Source organism: Mauremys reevesii, linkage group 4, assembly GCF_016161935.1.
Source record: "Mauremys reevesii isolate NIE-2019 linkage group 4, ASM1616193v1, whole genome shotgun sequence".
Classification (NCBI taxonomy): domain Eukaryota; kingdom Metazoa; phylum Chordata; order Testudines; family Geoemydidae; genus Mauremys; species Mauremys reevesii.
In genome coordinates, this window is record NC_052626.1 from 29598566 (window position 1) to 29622176 (window position 23611).

Genomic DNA, 23611 nt, shown 5'->3' on the forward strand with positions numbered 1-23611 from the left:
CTACTGCACCCAAAAAACCCCAACAAGCCCCTGTGCATCCAGATCCCCCCCACACCCAGATCCCCCGACACAGAACCCTCTCAACCCACACCTGGATCCCCCCACACTAAGCCCCTCCACACTTGCATCCTGCCTTGCTGAGCCTGCCCACCCACACCTTCCTGGTGCATCTGGAATGGAGGGGCAGGGCCCTGGGGTGTTTCTGGGGCAGGCCCTGTCCTTGTGCTGTGTCAGGGTTGGGTGCAGCCTCATCACTGAGTCCGTGTCCTGGGGAGCTGCACAGTGATCTCCCACCTCTGTTCAGGCAATGGCTTGTGCTCCCCAACATAGGCGCCGACTTCTAATGGCACCGGTGGGTGCTCAATCCCCACTCTGCCCCCGGCCCCGCCCCAACTCCACCCCCTCCCTGCCCGTATTCAACTCCTTCCCCAAATCCCCGCCCCAGCCCCACCTCTTCCTGTGAGTGCACCACATTCCCGCTCCTCCCCCTCCCTCTTGGAGCTTGCTACAGCTGTTTGTCGACAGCAACTGCTGGGAGGTAAGTGGAGGAACGGGGATGCGGAGCGCTCGGGGGGGGGAGACAGAGGAGGTGGTGAGGTGAGGCGGGGAGCTTGGCTGCCTGTGAGTGCAGAGCACCCACTAATTTTTCCCCGTGGGTACTCCAGCCCTGGAGCACCCATGGAGTCAGCACCTGTGCTCCCCAATGCCATGCTGGAGCCTCCACATTTGAAAAATAAAATTTGCCGAATTTTGCAGAAATTTAAAATATTGTGTGCAGAATTTTTACTTTTTGGCGCAGAATGCCCTCAGAAGTAAAGCACCTCCACATAGGTGCACATAACAAAATTTATGTGACGGGGGTGGGGCTGAGGGGTTTGGAGAGTGGGAGTGAAGGCTCCGGGCTGGGGCAGAGGCCTGGAGTGTGTGTTTGTTGGGTGTAAGGGGGGCAGCTCCAGCTGGGGCTGTGGGGTGGGGCCAGGGATGAGGGGTTTGGGGTGCAGGCTGCTCCAGGCTATGGCAGGATAGGCGCCTCTCCCCCAGCCATGGCAGGTCTGGGGCACCTCTTCTCCAGCCATGGCTGGGCCAGGTTGGGGTGCCTCTCCCCTGGCCGCGACAGGTTTTAACATCTTCTTGTTGTAGAATGAACACCCAAAAAGCATACTAATTTGGGAGAATCAGGAAAAAAAATGGATCAATGGAGTCCATTGTCCAAATTAAGTGCAGTTAAGTAATAAGCAAAAAAAGTATAAACTATGGAAAGTAAATAAGATTAAAACTAGTTCAGTAATCTATTAACAACATGAGTTCGCATGAGGAGTTTTATGTTGAAACACAAAGTCTGGTAAAAACAGAACTACAATAAAAGTGGTCAATAGTTTCTGGACTGTTTCACCACTGAATCTGGAAAATAAAATTTAAAAAAAGCTAAATAAATTTGTGTACAATGGACACCTACTTCATCAGAGGCCAGAACCTGCCAAGTGCTCAGAACCCTTAACTCCAGGCAAAGTCAATGGGAGCTGAGGGCACTTGGCATCTCAGGGTTTCAGAAACCCAAAAGCAGAATCTAACACTCCACATCCATTTTCACATCTAACCTGCATCTGCTTGTAACTTTCTTGTTCTCGCTTCAATGCAGACTCTGCATCATGTAGCCTCTCCTGCACAGTTTGAAGGGCTTGATTCTGCAGGCTGCTCCCTTCACTGTGGTCTTGTATTATTCTAAAAGAGTATTACAGAATGTCATTGAAAAGTAAGCATATATACTATGCTTTCAAGGTAGAAACAAGAAGGTGATTTTTTCAAACTATCTTATGTCAGACAGTGGTAATTAAATGATTTGCCTGGTTTTCACTTTGCAATGTTTTTCTTTTCTAATGCAGAAAAAATTCTACAAATATATTTTCTTAAACACAGTTCAGAACACAGGTAGAACAGTAAGAATAAAACCTACAGCTCATCTAAAAGTAAGAGCACCCCACATATTCTGTTGCCTAAATTCTACTTCTAACTTGAAGAGTTTTACTGTTAGGTTTGGTTTGGTTTTTTTAAATAAAGGAGCAAGTATTCAACTGACTACTGAACACCCAATGTGGACACAAACAGGAAAGTTCTTACACTTGTAGGCAAACATATTTTATTTGCCCTTTTGGCCAAATATAGTCTTTACCAATGTGAGATCTCAAATTTCTCCCTCAGATATTAGAATTACACAAATGGTTTATATAAAATGTATTTAAACAATTATATCAATTCAGTCACAAACAGACACAAGCAAGTGGCAATTAATCTTATTTAGGACTCTGACCTGTTCCCACTGAAGTCAATGGCATACTTATGTTAAGTATAATGATATCTGAATCAAGCCTTAAATAATACTTACATTTTTTCTAACTAAAATTCTCAAATCTAGATATATAGGAAAGCGGTAACTGTCATTTTGACTACTGGAAACACCAATCTTTATAGCTTGAATTCTCCAACCTATTACTACTGTTTCGAATGGGCTTTAAAGTACCGTGATTTTTCACTCTGTAATGCTTCCAGGGCTTCTGTCCGAGTACTCAGTAGCTGATCAGCTTCTTGCAACCGCACTTTCAGCACGGCCAGTTGGGAATCCTTGGCAGAAACAGCTTCTGTAAGATCATCAACCTGAGCTTGAAGTTCTCGAACCACCCTGTCACTCTTTGAATGGTCAACATTCCATTTCTCTACCCTTGCTCTGGCATTCTTTAATTCTGCAAAAAAAAGGATATATATGCATACATACAATAAAATCTGCTGCCTCAAGAAAAAAATAAATAGTATTAGATGCCACATGGTTAGAATGCCAATTGTGTCACAATCACACAAGAAAAAATTAAGTGCAACCAGTTGAGTTTATATAACATTGAAAAAAAAGTGAGAGCTGACTCAAACACTAGAGCAGATTTTCTTAATTCAAGCTGCTGAAGCACAAAATAAAACTTAAAAAGTTACAACTACTAGTGTCAACGAGTCTGTGTTAAGATGACATCTTTGAGTTTGTACCTTAAAAAAAAAAAAATGACCACCATATTAGTTTTAACCTTTACTCAAAATTATCAGGTTAAAATTCATATGCAGTACTGTTTTAAAAAAAGATTTCCCTAACCTGTGGTATTATCAGCTTTGATTAGTTAAACAATATTACAAATTTAATTGGCTTTTTACTAGATTTTGCATTTCAATTAGCTTAGGCAAGGAACATACAGGCTAGTCAATTTGACTTTTTTATTGTTATTCTTGAGACTGTTTCACTTTCTGGACCTCATATTTGCATAATACATGCCATAATGTTTGTGTTTCAAATATTGCAGGGGATTGTTATTCCCTTAAAAACATTTTAAAAAATGTGTAAACATTTCTAATAGCAGTGGCCTTTCCTGAACCTTGTTTTTACACAATCTAAATATTGGGTCTAATTAATGTGTCCCTTTAATTACCACTCTTATTATTTTGTTGTTGTTGAATGACTACTCCTCCCAACTATCTCAAGTAAATTTTTTTTTGTTCCAGATGGTTTCAGTGAAGGCCATGTTACCTACCATATAAGAACATCTTTGTCTTAAATTCATTAGGAGCTAATGAGCTTAAGGTGGATAGCTCAAAGATACTTTTCATTCTCTTTAGCTTAGTACTCATTTAGACTGCCAGAAATCACTATGCTTAACAAGTCACATCTACAGATTTAACTAGAAGTACTTGAATCTGAACACAAGTCACTGATGGAGAGGCAGTACTAGTTTCTATTTTACTAGAATCTCAAAACCAGTTAATATTTCGAAATATAAGCTTCCAAACTAGACTACCTTCCTGTGTTTCTTTGGATCTCTGAATTAATGAAGCCATTTCTTGATTTAAAGACTGAACCTCATTCTGAAGCAGTTGATTCTCCAGGCGAAGATTGGACAGTTCATGCGATTTGCAATCATCATTAGCTGAAAGGCTGGGATTAGTTGCTGTATTTAATGATGAATCTTTTGTAACACACACTTGTGTATCCAATCCAGAATCAGAGCCGTCAGGAGTTTCTGTACAAAGAAATCTGAGTTAAATCAAGTATATTTGTTTGTTGGTCTACTTACTGTGAGTAGCCATACAATGATCCATATGTATAAAATAGACATTTCACCATTAAAGTGGATCACTGAATAGCTATTCGCAATAAATAGACCTATATAGTACCATTTTCTAGTACATAGTATAATGCAGATGATTTGTACAGTGTAGCGAGAACAGCCACAGATGGCATAATGTTTAGCAATTGGTTATAACAAAAAGTCATATTTCGGGTGGGAAAATGTTAACATTTTCATGACTATGCTGCAGAAAACTTCAGAGAGTTATAGAATACACTGTACATACAGTCAGCAAGCGATGTTTTTTTTTTTTTTTTTTAATATAAATGTCCAGGTTCATACTGGCTCACTGTTAGGACTTAACATTCTAAAGCTACACACACTTGTACATATTTCTAAAGTAAAATTTTTCAGCTTGGAATTATATTGCCAACAGCAAGCCTCAAAAATCTAATCCAAACACAGATGGGTGCAGTTTATTCACTTTATATAAGATTGCCTATTAAGGTTACTTCAGTTATACCCATCTCCTCACCAACTTCTTTACTAACCACCTGGCCTCAAAGTATTTACTCAATCTATTTCTTGGGGAGGCACTTTTCAAAGAAATGTTTACTATAACAACACTGGAAATTACAATGATTTGAAGCACTGTAGTAGGCTGTGGAATATTTCCTTTATTCTTGCCTCATATCATACTTCCGTAAGAGGTTGGTAATACTATTCAAAAGTTCCTTGTAATTTTCATCCATCTAGAAATCCTAAATCATATAAATTCCCTGAATTATAGGAACTCAGTAGAAATTCTCTTTTATAGAGTGGATGCTGATAGAAAGAAAACGAGTCTAAGCTAACAGCTGACAGTGCTCTGACCAAGTCACCAGAAAACACACACCCGGAATTTGCATTCCTAATAGGGGGTAACTGAAGTCTTATATAACATTCTTGATGCCAATGAGCATATATTATAGGACCTTATCTTTAAAGCCTTGCATTGGTGTCAATATGAAACAGTATGACATGCAGGGAGAGTAAAGAAAGTTTTGTTCCACACGTGTTAATTTTACTTCAGATTCAGTGTATCCACCATGGATAACCGGATGAAAACCAGTGAATGCAGACTGAAGTCAGTACAAAGCAAGGATGTCTACTTGAATCCAGTGTTTTAAACTGTCATCATACTCTTTACTTCACCTTGTGCCCACCAACAAGCCTGCTCCACCTTCAACAGTCCACATCACACAGTGCCCTAGGGAGATGGGGTGGGACATTAATTCTGAATACTGACACACCAAGAAAAAAGCACCATAAATCCAAGATTTGTTCAATACTTCTTGAAACCCCTGCCCTAGAGTTAAAACGTTCTAAGTGCCATTCCCTTCCTTTTAGTTTATACAGTCTTCACATAACCAGACACTGTGTGACAATACATTTATTTTTGTCAATAATTATAAAATGCACAAATAGCCTATCTCCATTTTACAACTAGCTCCCACAAAAGTTATGGACTCTCTTTTATGTCAGGTGCACTAAGAGACATACTTAATTAAAAAGACCAATGATTGGCCTATAATGTGACCTATAATCAGGGTACCAGGTGACATGAATCTACAATTAATACATCTTGAGTTAATTGTGATTAATCATTAAAGAGTTAAGAACTCTTAACTATAAACACATCCAAATTTTGAGAAGTAGCCCACCCCTTATAGTTTATGTCTTTTTACCAACTTCAATACAATAAGTGAATAGAATAGGTTTGATTTAATAATACTAATACTTGCACTTACAGTACCTCAAATATTCAATTAACTGTACTGATATCAACCAAGTACTCTCATGAGACAGTGCATGTATTGTACCCATTTTACATATGGAGAAATGGAGGGAAATAGGTAAGGTTATTCCAAGACCACCCTGTGAATCAATAGAAGTGCCGGGGTTAGAATAAAGAGGTTCTTGACTCTCAACCATGTTATCATTACTCTAGAACACCTTTCCCTCATATTAGAATCTATTTCATTTACTGTCAGTAAATTTGTTTCCCTCCACGTAACATGGTTTTAAATATACCTATGTTCAATAAACATCTATAGTTCTAGTTAGCTACCATGGCTTTGACTCCTGATGGAACTGTCTTCAGTAGTCTTTATATTTTGTGTACTTGTAGGCACAGAACTAATGCTTGAAGTCCGAGAGTGATTCTGAGGAACAACTGTCTTGCTCTTCTCCTTTCTAGGGTCCATTCGTCCATTAGTTCCTTTCTCAGAACTATTGAGAAAATCAAACAAAAGCTCATCATCAGGTTCAGACTTTTTCCTTCTCACAAACTGGGAAGAAGGTCTGGGTGTGGAAACACTTTCTGCTGGAGAAGATGCCTCCGAAGACATCTTGGATGCTGCTTTAACATTTGCAGTTCCAGCTAGGATTGTAGCTTTCTGGTGTTTAATATTATCAGCTGCTGAGGAGATATAGGTTGCTTTAGATGATGTCTGATATTTCAATTCTCCGGTTTGCTGGTGCAGTTCAGGATATTCCCTGGCAGACTCCAAATCCGTATTATCATATATTACGTTCCCTGTACCATCTTTTTTGCTCAAAGCTGATGCAGCTCCTTGATCGACTCTGTTGAGAAGGTCTTCTGCCTTTCCGGCAAGATCAGCAAACCAAGACATAATGGATGTCTACTGACAAAATCTACAGAATTGAACTCCAAAAGCATGAGCTGCAAAAAGATACAAAATGGTTACAGATCAAATGTTGACTAACTGAGGCATCTGGTTTATCTTTGTTGTAAACTATGGTTATGTTAATGGTTTTGTCCTTGTTTCATCCATTAACATTACTGAAAGGAGTCCAAATCAGATGTTCTTACAGGAAAATGTAGAGTAGGGGTAATCAATTATTTTTTGTCAGGGTCCAAATTTCTCAGTCAATGTATAGTTAAGGTCCAGACTCCAGAGAAAATAAATTTTAAAATAATAATTATAATAAGTAAATAAAAAGATTTCAGGGTCCATTCAAGTGATTACCCCTACTGTAGAGGAATGAGTTTTAGTTACTAAACCAGCATAGTCATTCAGGGCATCAACACCTGCTAACTGCTGTGGCAACCCCTATAATTATAAAATGATGGCCTGCTTGCAGCAGATTAAAGGAAAACAAACTGGGATAGAGAGGGAAATAGGAAGTGATGCAGATAACCACAGGTGTATAGTAGAAAAAAGTGTATTTGACCTTTGACAAACAGACCTCCCCAGAGGCACTTGCAGGAACTCCTGCCCTAACACAAATGGTTTGATTTAAAATAGATGCAACGCCTAATCTTGTGGACTGTGTGGACCCCTTTAACTATGTTGGAGAGAAGGGCCCATATGGGCACTAAGGGCCAAGCTTTTAAAGGTGAGAACGTCAGCTGGGGCTAGGCACCCATATACCTTTGCCAGGCTGGTCCTGAGCGCCCCATGGCTGCCAGCCAAGACACACTGTGCCTGTGTTCGGGGGGGCCGTGCCCCACACGAGCCCACAGCCCTGCCCGGACCCTGGAGGAGACACGGGCGCCAGCCGTGCGGACACCAGTGACGGGGCCGGAGACAGGGTCGGCATCGGCAGCACAACAAGGGGGGGAGGGAGCAGGCGGCTCAGAATGAGGAGTCGCCCTTAACCCCCCCGCCCTGTTAGGCCCCAGCACAGCCCCGGCCTCACCTTGTCCCGGCGCCCGCCCGCCCTGTCTCCGCGGGAGCGCCCGGCCGACAGCCGGGCGAGGGATAAATCGGCGGCGGAGACCGCAGCGCTACACAGAGGCCGCAGGCCGGAGACGGCAGCTCAGCTCCATCTTCCGGGAGACGTGGCCGCCAGGTGGGTGGACGCAGGGACCCAGAGCAGGGGACCGGCCAGGCCGCTGGATGCGCAGGCGCGCTCAGAACCAGCCCCGTGAGGGACAGAAGCTCGGAGCGAGGCCACGTCCCCCGCCGCCGGGAGAGGCGGGGCAGGGAGGGAGCAAGGCCACGCCCCTTGCCACGAGATCCCGCCAGTCCCAGAGAGGCCCCGCAGCGTTCCTGGCGGGAGGGGGCGGAGTTGGAGCGGTGTGTCAGCAACAGTGTCTCGCGCCGCCTGGGGTCGCGCTGCCAGGCGAGGGCGAGGCCTGCGCGCTTCAGCCCTTCCCCCGCTGCTCCTCGTCCCGGATCTCCCTCCACGTGACCCCGCCCTCGCTCTCTCACAGGCCCCGCCCACTCGTTTGAGGTCAACGGGTCTAACGCCGACAACCCCTCCTCCCTTCCTGTTCCTCCTCACAGTCGCGAGGCGTGAAGCGGAGCGGGCCGCAGCCTCTGGAGGGCGCCGTGAGCTCACACAGCAACGAGCCAGGCCGGGCCCGAGACCTGCTTTTGGCCCCTGCTCTGTCCCGGAGTTGCTATAACCCCCCTGACTGGAAGTCTGCTACAGCGGCTCAACCAGAGCAGCTTCATGCTCGCCCCACCTCACGTTCCTCTCCCCCTCCATCCCGTGGGAACAGCGTATCTGGGGTACTGCCAGGGGTCCCACCCCTCAGCACCTGTGGGCGTCCCAATCTTTCACCTGGTTCTCCCCATGCGGCTCCTGAGAGGCAGGGCAGACCCTGTAGCCCCAGTTGTATAGGTGGGGAGCCATAGGTGTAGTTTGACTTCTGGGGGAGGGTAATAATAGGCATAGGTCTAACTTTTGGATTTACCCATTGTTGTGGTACTTAAATTACAGTGTACTTGAACTCACAAGTACAGTTTACGTTCATTATTTAATCACTCTTCATTTTTTTGTTTTAACTTAATTATTTGCCATGTTTACCAGTTACCACTTAAAAATCAACATTAGCGTAAAAACAAATTATTGAATAAACAGAACCGAGCACTTTCATGTAACTGAAGCACGTCTCCCAGGTTCTAGAGATACATAAATATGCAATGCACACATGGAACAAATCTATAGCTAAAGCCTGTCCCCTTTGCTCATCTGCCTAAGCCCATTCCACTCACACTTAACCTTCCCTGTTCACTCTGTCACTCACCTGGGCTTGACACAGTCAATGGTGTACACTGCACAGACACTTGGGAAGCAGCTCAGATCTTACGTTCACTTGCTACATGTTACCAGTGGTGCTTAAAATGTGGCCCCCATGTCTAGATGCCTGTATTTCCGGGGCAAGTCTCTTATTTTATAGGCTGCTACAACTGAAATGGACCCAAGCTAGAACTCTGCTGTGAGGGAGAGGGTCAGGAGCTGCTCTTCTGCCCTCTAGGCAGTCCATGTGGGAAAACTAACCTGGACACAAAGAGCGCCTGGGATTGTTGCTCGCGCCTCATCCCCTGAACATTCCTCTGTGCCCCCCTAGGGAGCTGGGGAGAAGCAGCAACAGTAGGTGCTCTGTGTGTCCAGGTCAGTTTCCCCAGCTGTGCTGTGCTGTGAAGTATCAGGAAGTGCTCGCCTGCCTTCCCCTTACACAGACCAGATGGGGAAACTGATCTAGCTGCATGTCACCGCTTGCCCCTGCAAACATTCCTCTGCGGGGAGGAACCAGGGCCAAATAGAAGGAGAAATCTAGGCACTCCCCCTCCATGCATCATCTCTGCAATATATCCAGTTGTGTGTGGTGGGGAATGTCCTCCAATGCCCCCCAACTCTGCCCATGTGGGGAACAGGCACCAAGAGGCTAAGTCAGGGGTAGGCAACCTATGACACGCGTGCCGCCTTCGGCATGCGAGCTGATTTTCAGTGGCACTCACACTGCCCGGGTCCTGGCTACCAGTCTGGGGGGCTCTGCATTTTAATTTAATTTTAAATGAAGCTTCTTAAACATTTTAAAAACCTTATTTACTTTACATACAATAATAGTTTAGTTATATATTATAGACTTAGAGAAAGAGACCTTCTAAAAATGTTAAAATGTATTACCGGCACGCAAAACCTTAAATTAGAGTGAATAAATGAAGACTTGGCACACCACTTCTGAAAAGTTGCCGACCCCTGGGCTAAGTATTTTGCACAGGGTTGTACAGGACACCTGGAAGAGCAGAGAATTGAACTTGTGTTTCCTAAATCTTAGGTTGCTATCTAACCACAGGACCATCCTTCATTGTCAGTATATGCTCTTCTGCTACCGCAACAGTTCCCAAATACATTTCCTCCCCAGCCCCCTTCTTTGAAAAGGACACAAATTACTTACCCCCATATTTAGCTATCTATTACTTGTACTTTAGTGTAGTCCACCTGCTAGGGTTGCCAACTTTCTAATCACACAATCACACACTGGGGCATGGGGTTGGGGTGTGGGAGGGGGTGAAGGCTCCAGCTGGGGGCGTGGGCTCTGGCATGGGGCCAGGGATGAGGGGCTTGGGGTGCGGGAGGGGACTCCGGGCTGGGGAAGGGGGTTGGGGTGTGGGAGGGTGTGAGGTCCAGGCAGCACTTACCACGGCTCTGAGGAAGCAGCCACCAGGTCTCTGCAGTCTCTAGGCGCGTCGGCGGCCAAGTGGCTCTGCACTGTGCACGCTGCCTTCGCGTCCACAGGTGCCACCCCCCGCAGATCCACTTGGTCATTTTTCCCAGCCAATGGGAGCTGTGCAGCTGGCAGTGGGGGCGGGGGCAGCGTGCGGAGTCTGCCTGGCCGCCCCAGTGCCTAGGGGCTGCTGGGACATGACAGCCGCTTTTGGGAGCCGCGTGGAGCCAGGGCAGATAGGGAGCCTGCCTTAGCCCCGGGCCCCTGCTGCACCGCCAACTGGACTTCTGATGACCCAGTCAGCAGTGCCAACAGGAGCCGCCAGGGTCCCTTTTCGACCGGGCATTCCGGTCGAAAATCAGACACCAGGCAACTCTACCACCTGCAATGAACATTATAAGGCCTTTCACCAGATTCCACCGTTTCCACATTTCAAGCAAGCTCTGAGCATCTCAGCAAAATGGTTGAGAGCAAAAAATGAACATGGGCAAAACATATTCCCTTAGTCTTGTTCTCTGAAACAGACACACTATTACAGCTGAAACTTTGCTAAAAAACAGCAGCCGCCTTAGGCAAACACCTGTCATGGAAAATTCCAGAACTAAACTGTTTAAATTTGGTAAAATTATAAGCAAGGGCAACAAGGGTCTTATAATGGAAAGGATGCCCCGACACTTATCTCTAGGCATTGCTACCTGCACTAGCTGTACAATACATGTTCTAAAGTATGTACAGCTGACTAGTTTGGCTGATGAATATGGGTGTTTTTTTAGATAAGGGAGTTCTTTTTTCACTGTTGAAAGCATCAACACATACCTCAACCAGCCATATATGTTAATAATTCTTTATGGTATGCAATGAAGGCCATAGTGCATTGTAACAGCACAAAAGAGCAAACTGGACTATCATTGAACAGTGGGAAATTAACAGGTTTTAACCTTTAAGATTAGCCAAAGATTTAAAGATGAAAACCATTTTATTGGCTTTTTAAGCAGGGAGGAGCAGGGTAGTTTGTAGTGAATGTGGAGTCCCATTTGGCACATAATATTGGAGCTCCACATTATATTCCTCTTAGCCTTTGATTTTATCCCCTGTAGCAATAATTATTGGACCAACACTAGGCTGTGCCCTATATAGAAAAATAAGGCAAGATCCCTGCAAGATATCTATTTAAAACTGAAGAAGAGCTCTGTGTAAGCTTGTCTCTATCACCAACAGAAGTTAGTCCACTAAAAGATATTACCTCACCCACCTTGTCTATTCCTGTCACTTGAGCTGCTGTACTGACTAGTAAGTTCTGCGGGGAGGAACCAGGGCCAAATAGAAGGGAGAAATCTAGGCGCTCCCCCTCCATGCATCATCTCTGCAACATATCCAGTTTGGGAACCAAACTAAGTACTAAAGCTTTCTAGGATCAGGCCCTAATGTTCCCAAACTCATAATCTGACAAACATTCTTGGTATTTATAGTTTGTTCACAGTCATAGCTATTTTTCAAATGTTTCAGTTCTTTTTCCTCTACCTATATGGCATGATGGAAAAATGATTGTAAATTAATTAATGGATTACAGTTTCAAATGTCTATGGGGTTGTATAAGTGAGAGCAAATAGTATTTTAAAAATGAAAATTGTTTAAGTAGTTTGATGGTTTTGTTTAAGCTCCCTCATCTTAATGTAACTTCTGTCTTCTGATGGCAGGAGAAGCTCAAACCTTTCAGTCTGTCTGAAGGATTGAAAAATTCTTCATGATGTATAAAAAGAATGGAAAGATCTGACTACTGAGGAACCAAATTGTAGTATTATATTACGTACCAATACAAGAGATTCTTTAAGATAATACTTTTAAAGAGCGTGTCATTTCATACAAAGTTAGAGGTAGGACAGGGGACAGAGCTGCCAAATTTCTGGTTTTGTCTTTGTGATTGTACTAGGCCCAAGAAGTAGTATTTGATTAGAGCAAAAAGTAATATCTCACTAGTAATATCTGTATTCAATATTTAAGCCCCTTCATTTTCAGTTTAAACCAGTTTTTACTGAAAATTTCCCAGGTTTTACAAAAAGTATTATTCAGTTTTTTCTGATTTTCACCCAACTTTTGTACCATTCAAATATATAAAAATAACTTGTTTTATTAGGAAAATACAATACACTGCATGAGATATATGTATTGCGATAACACAAGTCTGTGTGTATATGCAAAGCTGCCTGTTGAAGTAAGGCTATGTATTAATCTAGAAGATACACACAATGAACAAATAGACACACACGGAAGCTCTGAAGTGCGTACGCATCAGATCGTACTGATAAATCTCACATCTCCTATGTACACATTTCAAGCTGTTAGCAGATAACGATTTAAAGATCTGACACACTAAAAAGGGAGGGAAATTAAAATTTGTGTCATAAAATGTCTCAGAACACAAGGAAGTATTCAAAAGTTTAAAAAAAACAAAAACAGGAAAAAAGGATGAAGCTGAGTGTATGCACTGAAAATGGTGTGGTCCAAATATTAAATGTAAATATTTATAGGCTAATAGTTCTAAGTCTACAATAGTAAACCATTTATTCAAATGAAAAGTTTTATTTTGGGATTAGAGATGTATTGTTTTCTTAAACTCAGTGGTAGCATTGTGTTTTGAGTTCTGTTTCAGTTCTGCAGCAAACCACATTGATGAACAGAATTCAAAGCACTAATCTACTGAATACTTTTTTGTGCTGATTTTCACTTGTTTTTGTTGTTGTGGTAATAAACTCTGATAAATTCCAGGGGAAAAAATTAAATAAAATAAAAACTGAAAACGAAGGGCTCTATCCATAGTGTAATATTTGGGCAGGTATAGTGTGAGCCTCTGTGACTATGTGAATCGCCATCCAGGAGAGGGACATTAATTATTGTGAAGAGCTGCTCTTCTACAAAAATTGTTACGTGCTTCCTGAAAGAGGAGACTCAGCGATATCAGATGGGCTGTGGTTGGATTTTGCAACTGGAAATGCCTTATGTCTTTCTTGAGAAACCATCACATCAGCAAGAGGACTAAAGACTTATTGCTGTTCTGTTGTCCTCCCTGTGAAGATGAGTCATGCAAGTGGTCTCTTCCCATCAGCTGAGGCTTCAGCTCAGAGCACATGGCATGAGGGGGATAAAAACTTCAAACCAAAGTTTTTAAAAAGTCCTTTAAAGTTCATAACACTTCCCAAGATTTACCTCAGTTATTTCTCCAATCAAGTTATATACATGTTTTGTCTGACATGTTGGGGGAATAGGGAGTGCCAGTAAGTGAAAAATGCTGGTTAACTAAGAGGGAGTGAGTGTGGGTGCAGGAGGGGGTGTGGGGCTGTGGGTTGGGGCACAGAATGGGGTGGCTCTGGGAGAGAGTTTGGGTGCGGGAGGGGGCTTGGGGCAGCGGGTTGTGGTGCGGGAGGGGATGTGGGGTGCCAGAATCGGGGGGCGCTCTCCTCAGGTGGCTCCCTGCAAGTGGCGACCTGTCCTAGCTGCTCCTAAGCAGAGGCACGGCAGGCGGCTCCACATGCTGCCCCTGCTCCACCCCGAGCACTAGTTCCACAACTCCCATTGGCTGGGAACAGCGCCCAATGGGAGCTGTGGGGGTGGTGCCTGTGGGCGGAGGTATGTGCAGAGCTGACTGCTGTATCTCTGCCTAGGAGCAGCCGGGACAGGTCGCCACTTGTAGGCAGCCGCCCAAGATGAGAGCCTCCCGGATCCAGCACCTTGCACCCTCTCCTGTACCGCAACCCGCTGCCTCAAGCCCCCTCCCGCACCCAAACTGCCTCCCAGAGCCCAGGCTCCACACCCCGTCCCGCATGACAATCCCCTGCCAGCCCTGCGCCAACCAGACTATAAACCAGAATTTCAATGAAGATCAGAAATGCCGGTTTATAGAGCTTTCTGGTTGGTGAAATGACAGATAAAACAGCTTTTACTGTACAATTTCATAATGACGCATAAACATCAGCATTTTTAATGCAATGAGCTCCTAAAATATTTAAATTTAATTGACTAAAGTTTAACTTAATTCAGTAAGGTTTGTCCAGGATTTTGCAGGAAATTGCCAGACCTGTCACAGTGTGGGGTGTTTTTTTTGTTTTTGTTTTGTTAGTTTTATTTTTAGATTCTGCAGTGTTTTTTTCCAAGTAAACATTTATAATCTTCCTCTTCTGTACTGTCCTAACAGCTTCTTCAGAGCATCAACCCCCTGCACCATTCTGGCTGGATAGGAGGAATATGAAATAATAGCAGAAAGGGATCATGGCTTCATTAAACACAATTGAAATTGTAACAGATGTCTACAATTCCCTCACTAGAGTCCAGATTCTAATCTGATCATTGGCATATATTGCCATTTCTTTGAGAGTCTCTAATTGAACTTTTGTTCTATCTGCTTCCTCAGAATCTGAGACATTCAGATGTGGATTTACATCAAAGATTAGACTCTGGCTCTACATATAGAATTTCTAATTCCCTTCTTTTATTAAGAACATAAGTAATTTCTATCAAGAACTTGCACAAATTCACATTGCATATTACAGCATCCTTTCCTAAGGGGATGTAAGTCACAGAGTTAGTGAATGCACATCACAATAATGGTGTAACAGCATCACTACTAACAAAGCAAAAGTCATGTTTTCATAGGTTCACAAAAAATAATGTTTTGGTTTCAGCTTTGATTTTTTTATTTTTATTTTTGTAAAAACTGGTCAGTTTTCACAAGTGAAAAACTCATTTCTCTTTAGAAATGACCGATTTCCATCTTGAACAAATTCAGTGTTTCTGTTTTCATGACAAGAAGCTTTTTGATGGTGGAGATAGCATTTCAATATGAACCTGTTGTGTGAAAATCTGTTATTACATGCAAATACTCAGAAGAAATTTTCAGTTTCCCTTGCTCAATGTATCGAAACATACATGACTTCTATAAGCATATGACAAATTGAATACAAAAAACTATGCTAAAAGAACATTAAGGTAACAAATTCTGGCACTCAAAATTTAGAAAATACCGGAATTAAGGTTGCCTGTATAATCTTAATTCATGTCTCCCCTCCCACACCTTTGGGTGCATGCCTTATGACAGTCTTTAATTTCATGATCACATATTCTTCCATGGTATCCCTACCTCATTCATTGCACAGGATGGACTGGGCTCACTGATTAGCTATTCAATATTTCTTTTTATCCTCATCATTCAGTATGTGGCCCCTGGCCTTATTTCCCACACACCATCCAAAGTCTGCTCTGAATAAAAACTTAGGGATTTCCTCATTACCTCCTGTGACGAGGCAGAGTAGCCCCACACTAGTACCGCAGGGGTTAACCCTTCTTTCCTAGCAGAGGAAGCCATGCCCAGAAGCTCTGCTGGGCATGCGCCAACTGGAGAACAGGTATAAAAGCCTGCAGAGCTGCTCAGTCTGTGCTGACTGCTTGAGGAGGAGACGGAGACACGCTGCTAGCTCCTCAAGAGGGAGAGCTGGGGCACCAGGATCTGGAGGCCAGCCAAGCTGGGACATCCCCTGATACCCTGACGGAGGACGTCACAGGAGGAGAACAGACCAGAGGACCCCACGCAGCAGACAACCTGGCATTCATGTTAGGAAGTGACCCAGGGGACCTTTAGAGGCAAATGGTGTAAGAGCCATATAGGTGCTTGGTGTGTTGTGGGCAGATCCCTGCTGAGCGGGTGGCAAGGAGAGCTTGCCACTACCAGGGCCCTGGGTCAGGACCCGGTGGTGAGGGTGGGCCTGGGTCCCCCTATCACCTCACCCCTGAACTGTGAGGAACCCTAGGGACTCCAGCTGCTAGACCATGCTACCCTGCTTGTGAGGGGGATTGTATGGACCCTGGCCACTAGGCTGCACTATCTTGCCAGCCAAGAGTGATTGTATGGAAGGGGGCCATTAGGCTGCAACTGGTTACCCACAGAGAGGCGGGTGCAGGAACTTGAGAGTGGTGAGGTGCTGACACCCCATCCTACCCCTGCCACAAGGGGGTGCTGTGGTGCCAGGCCTGCCACACCTCCTCTATGAACTCTCTCAGCATGTTTCACAAATATTAATGACACTTATCTTCACAACACCCTTGTGAGACTAGGTAGTATTATCACCATATTACAGATGAAGAATTGAGGCACAAAGAAGAGCAATTGCAGGGAAAGTCCTGCCCAGCCCCTGAAATTCCAGGTTGGAACATGCTCAGTCAGAGTGTAGGGATGTTGCATACTCAGTCCAGTCAGCATGTAGGATCTGTGTTGTGATGGAGCATGCTCAGGGCAGATGAAATCTTCTGGTAATTAAACTGCCAAACTTAGTCTACTGAGCATGTGCAAACTAAATTTTTAGAGTCTCGCAGCATGAACAAATTTGGATGTCTTTTCATAGGGAGGGCAAAAGGCATGTTCCTAACTCTAGGACAATCACCTCACTAAATTTCAAGTTACTGCTCTAAAGTGTGAAGGAGCTAGAGTTACCAATTAAATGGTTATAAGAATTTGTTTTAACATGGGCAAAAATGTTTTTCCCCTATTTTGTTCTCAGAAATGACTGAACTATTTTATCTGGAAGTTTCCAAAAAACAGTCAACCTGAGGCAGACACCTAACATTGAAAATCTTAAATGAAATAACTAAAAGCTTGGCGAAGTTATAAGCAACTGAATACATGGAGAGTGTCGGGCAACCTTAACTCTAGCTACATTACAGTTAAATGACTACTCAAGGTGCAAGGCAGCAGTGACTCTGACCCTGAGACTATCCTTCCTCCAGCCCTGAGATTATTAAATATGGGGATTGTTAGCTGAAACATGGCTGTGGATAGAGTGGCAATCTCTCAGATTGCCAGGTACAAAATGTAGAGCTTTAAAAATATTTAAGACACTGACTAGCCAGGGTGGAAAACACCTGTGTCACAAGACTCCTCCAAAGCCACACCTCCTACAGTTTAAAGCAATAAAACAGTTGTGTAATGTCTCCTATGTACTTTATTTAATTGTAACCTAGTGGAAATCAACAATACATTTAAAAGTATAACCTTGTGTTGCTATTATTACATCCTCTTTCCTTTCCCATCATCATTCCTAATTCATTCTTCTCCTTCATGTAATAGATGACACAACTTTTCCTGCAATATCTTCAGTGCTTATTTCCTCTTTCCATTTTCTCTCCTTCTCTGTCAGAAAATTACAGTACTGATGTAGTAGTCACACAAACTGGTAACAGTGCCTGCCATTCTAAATGCTGATAGCGAGGAAAGTTAGGGGACAAAAACTGATGATGTGGTTATAAAAAAAGGGCAAAAAATCTCAAAATGAAGAGTGCATTTATTTTGTCAGACATCAGAAGACTCAGGGGTTGAAATGATAGCTGAGGATTTGGGTATTTCACCCACATCCAAGCATATGCTCAGTTTCTTTCTGGTGCATTTGTTGGAAAGAGCTTATGAGTGCTCACAGTAATGCTTTGAGGATAATAATGCTATCTACAGACACAGCTTAATGTAAAACTGCATGGAACTAAACAAATGGCATCTATCTAGATTCTTACAGCGTGCTCATTAAAGATGGTCGAAAAAAAGGATGAATTCATGAACATTTTCACAAAAAAACCTGTCCTTTTTCAATCACAATTTTCAAACTTTGAATTTTGTTTTACCACTTTTAGTGCTCATCTCCATTGTACCTCAGCACCTTTCAAAATAATGAATTTATGATATTTCTTTTTTTCCCTTTCCCTGTCAACAGGGATCAATTTCTCTTTCTTTTGATGGTGATATAGTGGGAAAGCAGGCTCAAAGAAATGGGGTTTACATTCTGTTCTGAATATGGTGATGTCTGTAATTATGTGGATATCTTCCAAGAATGAGTTCCAAATCTATGGCCACTCACCAAGAAAGTTCTATCTCTGCACATATGAATCTCACTCTAGAGGGTGACAGCACTATTGTTCCATTGGAATGCAACTGTCATGGATAGTCACAATCACACAGGGTGAGACAGTCCCTCAGGTTACTTCTTCCAAAGTTTTTCATAGGATTGATACAAGGACAGAAATTGATTTTGACCCAGTTTTTTCACAGGATGTTAGTAAGAAAGCTGAGTGCTTTTGGTGATCTGTGGCTATGTATACATAGCACACCTCTTGTGACAGTGTGTAGGGTATGTGTAGCTACACACCGCAGTGTGGACACAGCCTGCTTTTCACTGTGGTATGTAGCTACATGCCCCACAGTGATTTACCTCTCTGCCAGCTGGACACCAGAAACCTATTGCTGGGGAGGGTAACATGATCACTCCTGTAGCTTTCCTTTGCTTCCCTGTCAAAGTCATTTTTCTGCGGGGAAGCAAAAAATCTGCAGAGGACAAAAATTCTGCTCATGTGCAGTGGTGCAGAATTCTCCCAGGTGTAATTAAAGTGAACAGCATATCTGTTTAAATAGTTACATACAATTTAAGTGTGAGAACCCAGGAGCTAAGGTGCATTCAGTATCAGAAGATTCTGTACTCATGGGAATTTGGAACTAGAAAATCCAGCAGAGCTTGTTATAGGATGAGTGTGACATAGGGATTTTCCCCTGTATGTTTGCTTTCACAACCTGTATTTGTTTTAACAATGCTGAATGGTTCAGCAGACACCACACCAAAAGAGGCAGGACATTCATTACCTTCTGTCTCATATAAAGATTGTCCAATGGTTAGGGCATTAGCCTGGGACCTCAGCAATATAGATTGAATTTCCTTCTCTGCCACAGATTTTTGTGTGACCTAGGGCATGTCACTTAGTCTCTTTGTGCTGCAATTCTCCTTCCAGTGTGTTTGCAATGATACATATATTAAAAGATTGTGAGGCACCCAGATATTACAGTAATGGGAGCCATACAGGTACCTTAGATAGATGTATCCATCTACCACTAGCATATAAAGGGATGTTTGAGTAAGCTAATTAGTAGAGGTGGGCCATAATCAGAACCTTAAACCTGAATCCTTTGGAATGTATTTCTGTCATTGAAATCAGCACATGTGACTGAATACAGGAGGAGTTCTTCTAAGTAAGGTGGTACCATTTTTACACAGACCTTTTTAGATCTACATTTTTAGACAAGTGATTTGAGTTTCCTCCATTTTGGAGTGCTCAACCTGAGACATCAAAAAAAAAAGTCTGATTTTTCAGAACTGCTGAGCACCTGCCTTCTGAGAAGCAGATCCCCTTCATGTGTCTCAAGTTGGGTACCGAAAACAGGCTCTCAAAATCACATGCTGCCTCTGGAAATTCAGGCCAAAGATTCCTCATCTACAAGCACTTCCCCCCTTTATGTTGATGTTGCCCCCAGCAATGCAAGATGTAACAGCTATGATTAACGTAGCGCCATCCTGAAACTATTGTATTTAATATATAGTTATCGCCTGGAAAGCATGAAAACTTTGTAATCCATTATATTAAGAAGGTCAAGATGATATGGGCCCATCAAATATCCACAGACTTTTGTATGTGGGTGTTCCTGGCTTACTGGGGAGCAGAGAGCAGGTTGAGAACCATTTATACAGATACCTAGTCTCTTAAAGTTTGACCTCGTGGGGGAAAAGGGCAGTGACTGGTTTTACCTGTTTTCAGGAGGCTAGAAGACAAAGCAAGTGTTTTGGTATAAAAGGCACAGTTTAACCTGACAGGGGGGAGGTCATCTTTTTGATTTAATGGTTTAATAGACCTGACCTTTTGTCCAAGAGGAAACTGCATCCTCCTGAAGGATTGGAAAGAATGGAACCTGCCAGAGTCTCCATAGGACTATTGGGGGGCCTACTGGTAAAGCAATTCGATCCTGTTGTTGCTGTATGTTTTCTCTGTATGCTTTTGTCTTTAAATAAATGTACTCCGCTTTGAAAGGGCTGTTTGGTTCCTGGTAAATCACTGTCACTGTCCTTGGAGAGAAGACAAAGAGCAGGGGTTGGACGTTTACCAAAGCTGCTTGGGGAGAATCAGAGTGAAGGCAAGGAGGCTGGAAGTCTAACCTCCTGGTTGTGGGGGTGGGGGGTAGGACATGGGTCCCATCCCAGTGACAGGTGATAGCTAGAGGCTTGAGACGGCGTTCCTTGAACATACTTCGGAGGGTGTCATAGGTGCAGTTACCTTGAAACTGTGACACAATCTGAGAAATGGAATGAAGCATGAACTCCTTTAGCTCCCCAAGTTTGTTTGGCTTGAGCTGATCTCCCTGTGTCTGACTTTAGCTCTGTCATTATTTCCTTCAGAACTATGGGAACGTCAGTGAAGTCCCCTCTTATTTTTTATTCAGAAAAAATGGACTTTGTTTCTTTGAGTAACTAAGATCATCCATTCCCTGGATAATTTTGCTGTAAAAATGTAACCAGAACTAGCTCTTAAGTCTTTTCAAGGGTGCTGGATGTCCAAGGGGACCAGGATCATCCTGTTGCCGGCTCAAAGAGCCCAAGGCGGAGCAACAGCAGGGTTCGTTGCCCGGTGTGCGTCGCACTAATTATCACACCAGGGTGGAGAAGCAAAACCAGGTTTATTTAAGCCCAAATAGGTGCCAGGGAGAAAAGCATTCTCAAATCCTGCACCCCGATACAAGCGGTTTTCCTCTCTTTATACAGAACTTCAGCTACGCATTCCCATCACCCCCACACTCCTCCTCTCCCCCCACCTTTCATTCCCATGCAGCAAATACACTTTGCAATAGCAATCACATGAAGCAGTTAAGTCATACTTGGCAAAAAACCACCTTAGCTCGTTAGCAACTTTTCTGCGATCAGTTATCTGTACTTTCCCACCGTGGGGGCTACATTCTTATGCATATAACTTTAATTACAGCACCTGCTTTCCGCCTATCTTATTTAGTATTGGCTACATCTAGTATCAAGCAACCTTGCCACTGCCAGTAATTAGCACATAACACAAAAGGTTACAAAAGTTTAGTAAGGCTAACAAAAGCACTTTACATAAAGATACTTTGGGTCACATAGGCCCAAAGTCACAACTTTGGTTTACTCAGGCCTAGTGGCACCAACAATCCTGTCTGACCTCTGCATGGATTCGCAAGATAAGCAGTTTTGCATTTCTGCCACTTTGACCCATCTGCCAAAATCTTGTCTTGCTGATTTTACAAGGTCAGACTCACCACGTTGCTTCATCAACCATGTGATTTTTCTACCCTTCTCACATTGCATCTGACTTTGCTTTCAGAGTTTCATTTCCTCTTTTTATTTTGTTAAACACAAGTTATTGCAGGCCCCTAACAAAGAGAACTCTGAAGGGCGCTCAAAACAAGTCAGGACAGACTAATACAATGTGAATATTTCTGCAGCTCAGGACTGGTTTTAGGCAATAATTTAGCCAAAGCACCCAACTAAACAACACTGTGATCCTGCCAAGACAGCTTGTTGACTTCAGGGCAGGATGAAAGGCGTAGCCATTCACCTAAGCCCACTGCTTGTGGGTGGCTAGGAAGGAAATCTTTCCAATTTTAAGGAGGAGTTGGGGTGGATAAGATTGTCTTTAACCCCACCTATTTAGGCAATGTGTTGGTATTTTTGCTATGTATATATGCAAATAGGCTTATGCAGTCCATCACCTTCATGCTACCTTCAATTTTTTTGTCCTGTAATAAATGACAGCAGAAACAAACCTATAGTCATTTTTAACAGTATAAAATTAGTTGCTGAATAGGCACATTCATCTAGATTAAGTTAGGTTGAACTGCTATGGTCTGGGCTCTGAACTGTCCCAGGGGTCCTGTTATTGAATCAAATCAGAAAAGACTAATTTTAGTAGATAACATGCTTTTTAAGCAATGACATCAGCACAGTTTCAATGGTCATAATTTTGTACCATTTTCCTGATTGAAAATATTTAGTGACAATTTTCCCAACAAGTAAACAGGAAATATTTTTTATAGAAAGTCCCTGTAGAGTTTAAAAGGTACAGTCTCTAGAAAATTTTCTTTATAGATTGGCAAACTCACTAACTTCATACGCTACTTTTTCAATTCATTCTATTAATGGTGTAAGCTAAGCATTTGGTTCAGTAAGACCTATGTTTGATTTGTGGCTCATGTCAGTCTCCCCCAGACTGAGAGGCTTCATATAGATAATCCCTGACCCATGGGAGGGTTGCTGAGGTAGAACATACTTAACCTCAGGTTTGATATGCTTTTATAGCAGCCCTTCTAGTTGATTAAAAACAGCATTGAATGGGTTCCCAATCCAGTTGTCCTTAGCTGTAAGGGTAGTGAGTTGGTACCATAACTTTGTGTATGTTAGAAAATCTTCAAGGCTACACCAGAAATGTGGAAGACTTCTTTTGGGGAGAGGTGGAAAACTATGCCATTATCAGTCTCCAAAGCGTCAGCCCAACCTTGCACTATAGAGCTGGGATGCAGAAGTGAGAATTCTGTTGGAATGATATTTTCAGAAAAGGAGAATTTCAGGTAAATTATATAATTTACCACACATGACTGTGTACAATACCACACATGACAGTGTAGGACTTTCCATCCTGTGTTTACTGAAACCTCATATGAAAGCTGCAGATAAGGGCTTTTTGGCTTTTAAGAGCAGATGCATGTTCTGAGTAATTCAGTTCTGCTTTGGTCAGAAGTTTCAGAGTTTTCTAGCCAATTAGTAATTCACAGTTCTCAGTTCTCAAATAATCTCTGGCAACATTGGTCTGGTGGAAATGCACCCAAATGTACCAGGAGTTTGTCATTTGATGTCTGGGTGACAGCTGTGTTTGCTTTCCAGAATTGTCACAGCACTATCAGAATGTTTTACATGTATGATATTCTTCCCCACTGACACACACACACTCCCCATTCTCTCTCTCTCTCTTCCTCCCCCTACTCAAAACAGAATTTTTCTCCCCAACCTGCCAACAGATGCACCTGTTTCATTGCTCCCCTTCCACTAGGTGGTGATGGTCATGCTTGATAGTTAGCTCTCTTCCCTATCCCTTGTTAGATCTTTTAATTATTACACTGCTGCCTAAACGTAGCTAAACCTATTTGGAGCAATTCTAGCAAGAGTCACATTTA

At 43.0% G+C, this 23611-nt stretch overlaps 1 protein-coding gene across 2 annotated transcripts in view; it reads right to left on the reverse strand.

The window, feature by feature from the left end:
• The window catches only part of GOLGA5 (golgin A5), a 96990-nt gene that overhangs the window by 23885 nt on the left and 49494 nt on the right, over window positions 1-23611 (reverse strand). The window contains exons 1-5 of one of the 2 annotated variants that reach the window (XM_039535381.1): window positions 7806-8142; window positions 6211-6825; window positions 3831-4052; window positions 2519-2738; window positions 1599-1722 (exon numbers count right to left, since the gene is read on the reverse strand). In XM_039535381.1, coding sequence (XP_039391315.1) covers window positions 1599-1722; window positions 2519-2738; window positions 3831-4052; window positions 6211-6775 — 1131 coding nt within the window. In that variant the 5' untranslated portion in view covers window positions 6776-6825; window positions 7806-8142. Of the gene's footprint in view, window positions 1-1598; window positions 1723-2518; window positions 2739-3830; window positions 4053-6210; window positions 6826-7805; window positions 8143-23611 lie in introns of those variants that run through there. The other variant, XM_039535382.1, reaches the window with a different exon arrangement.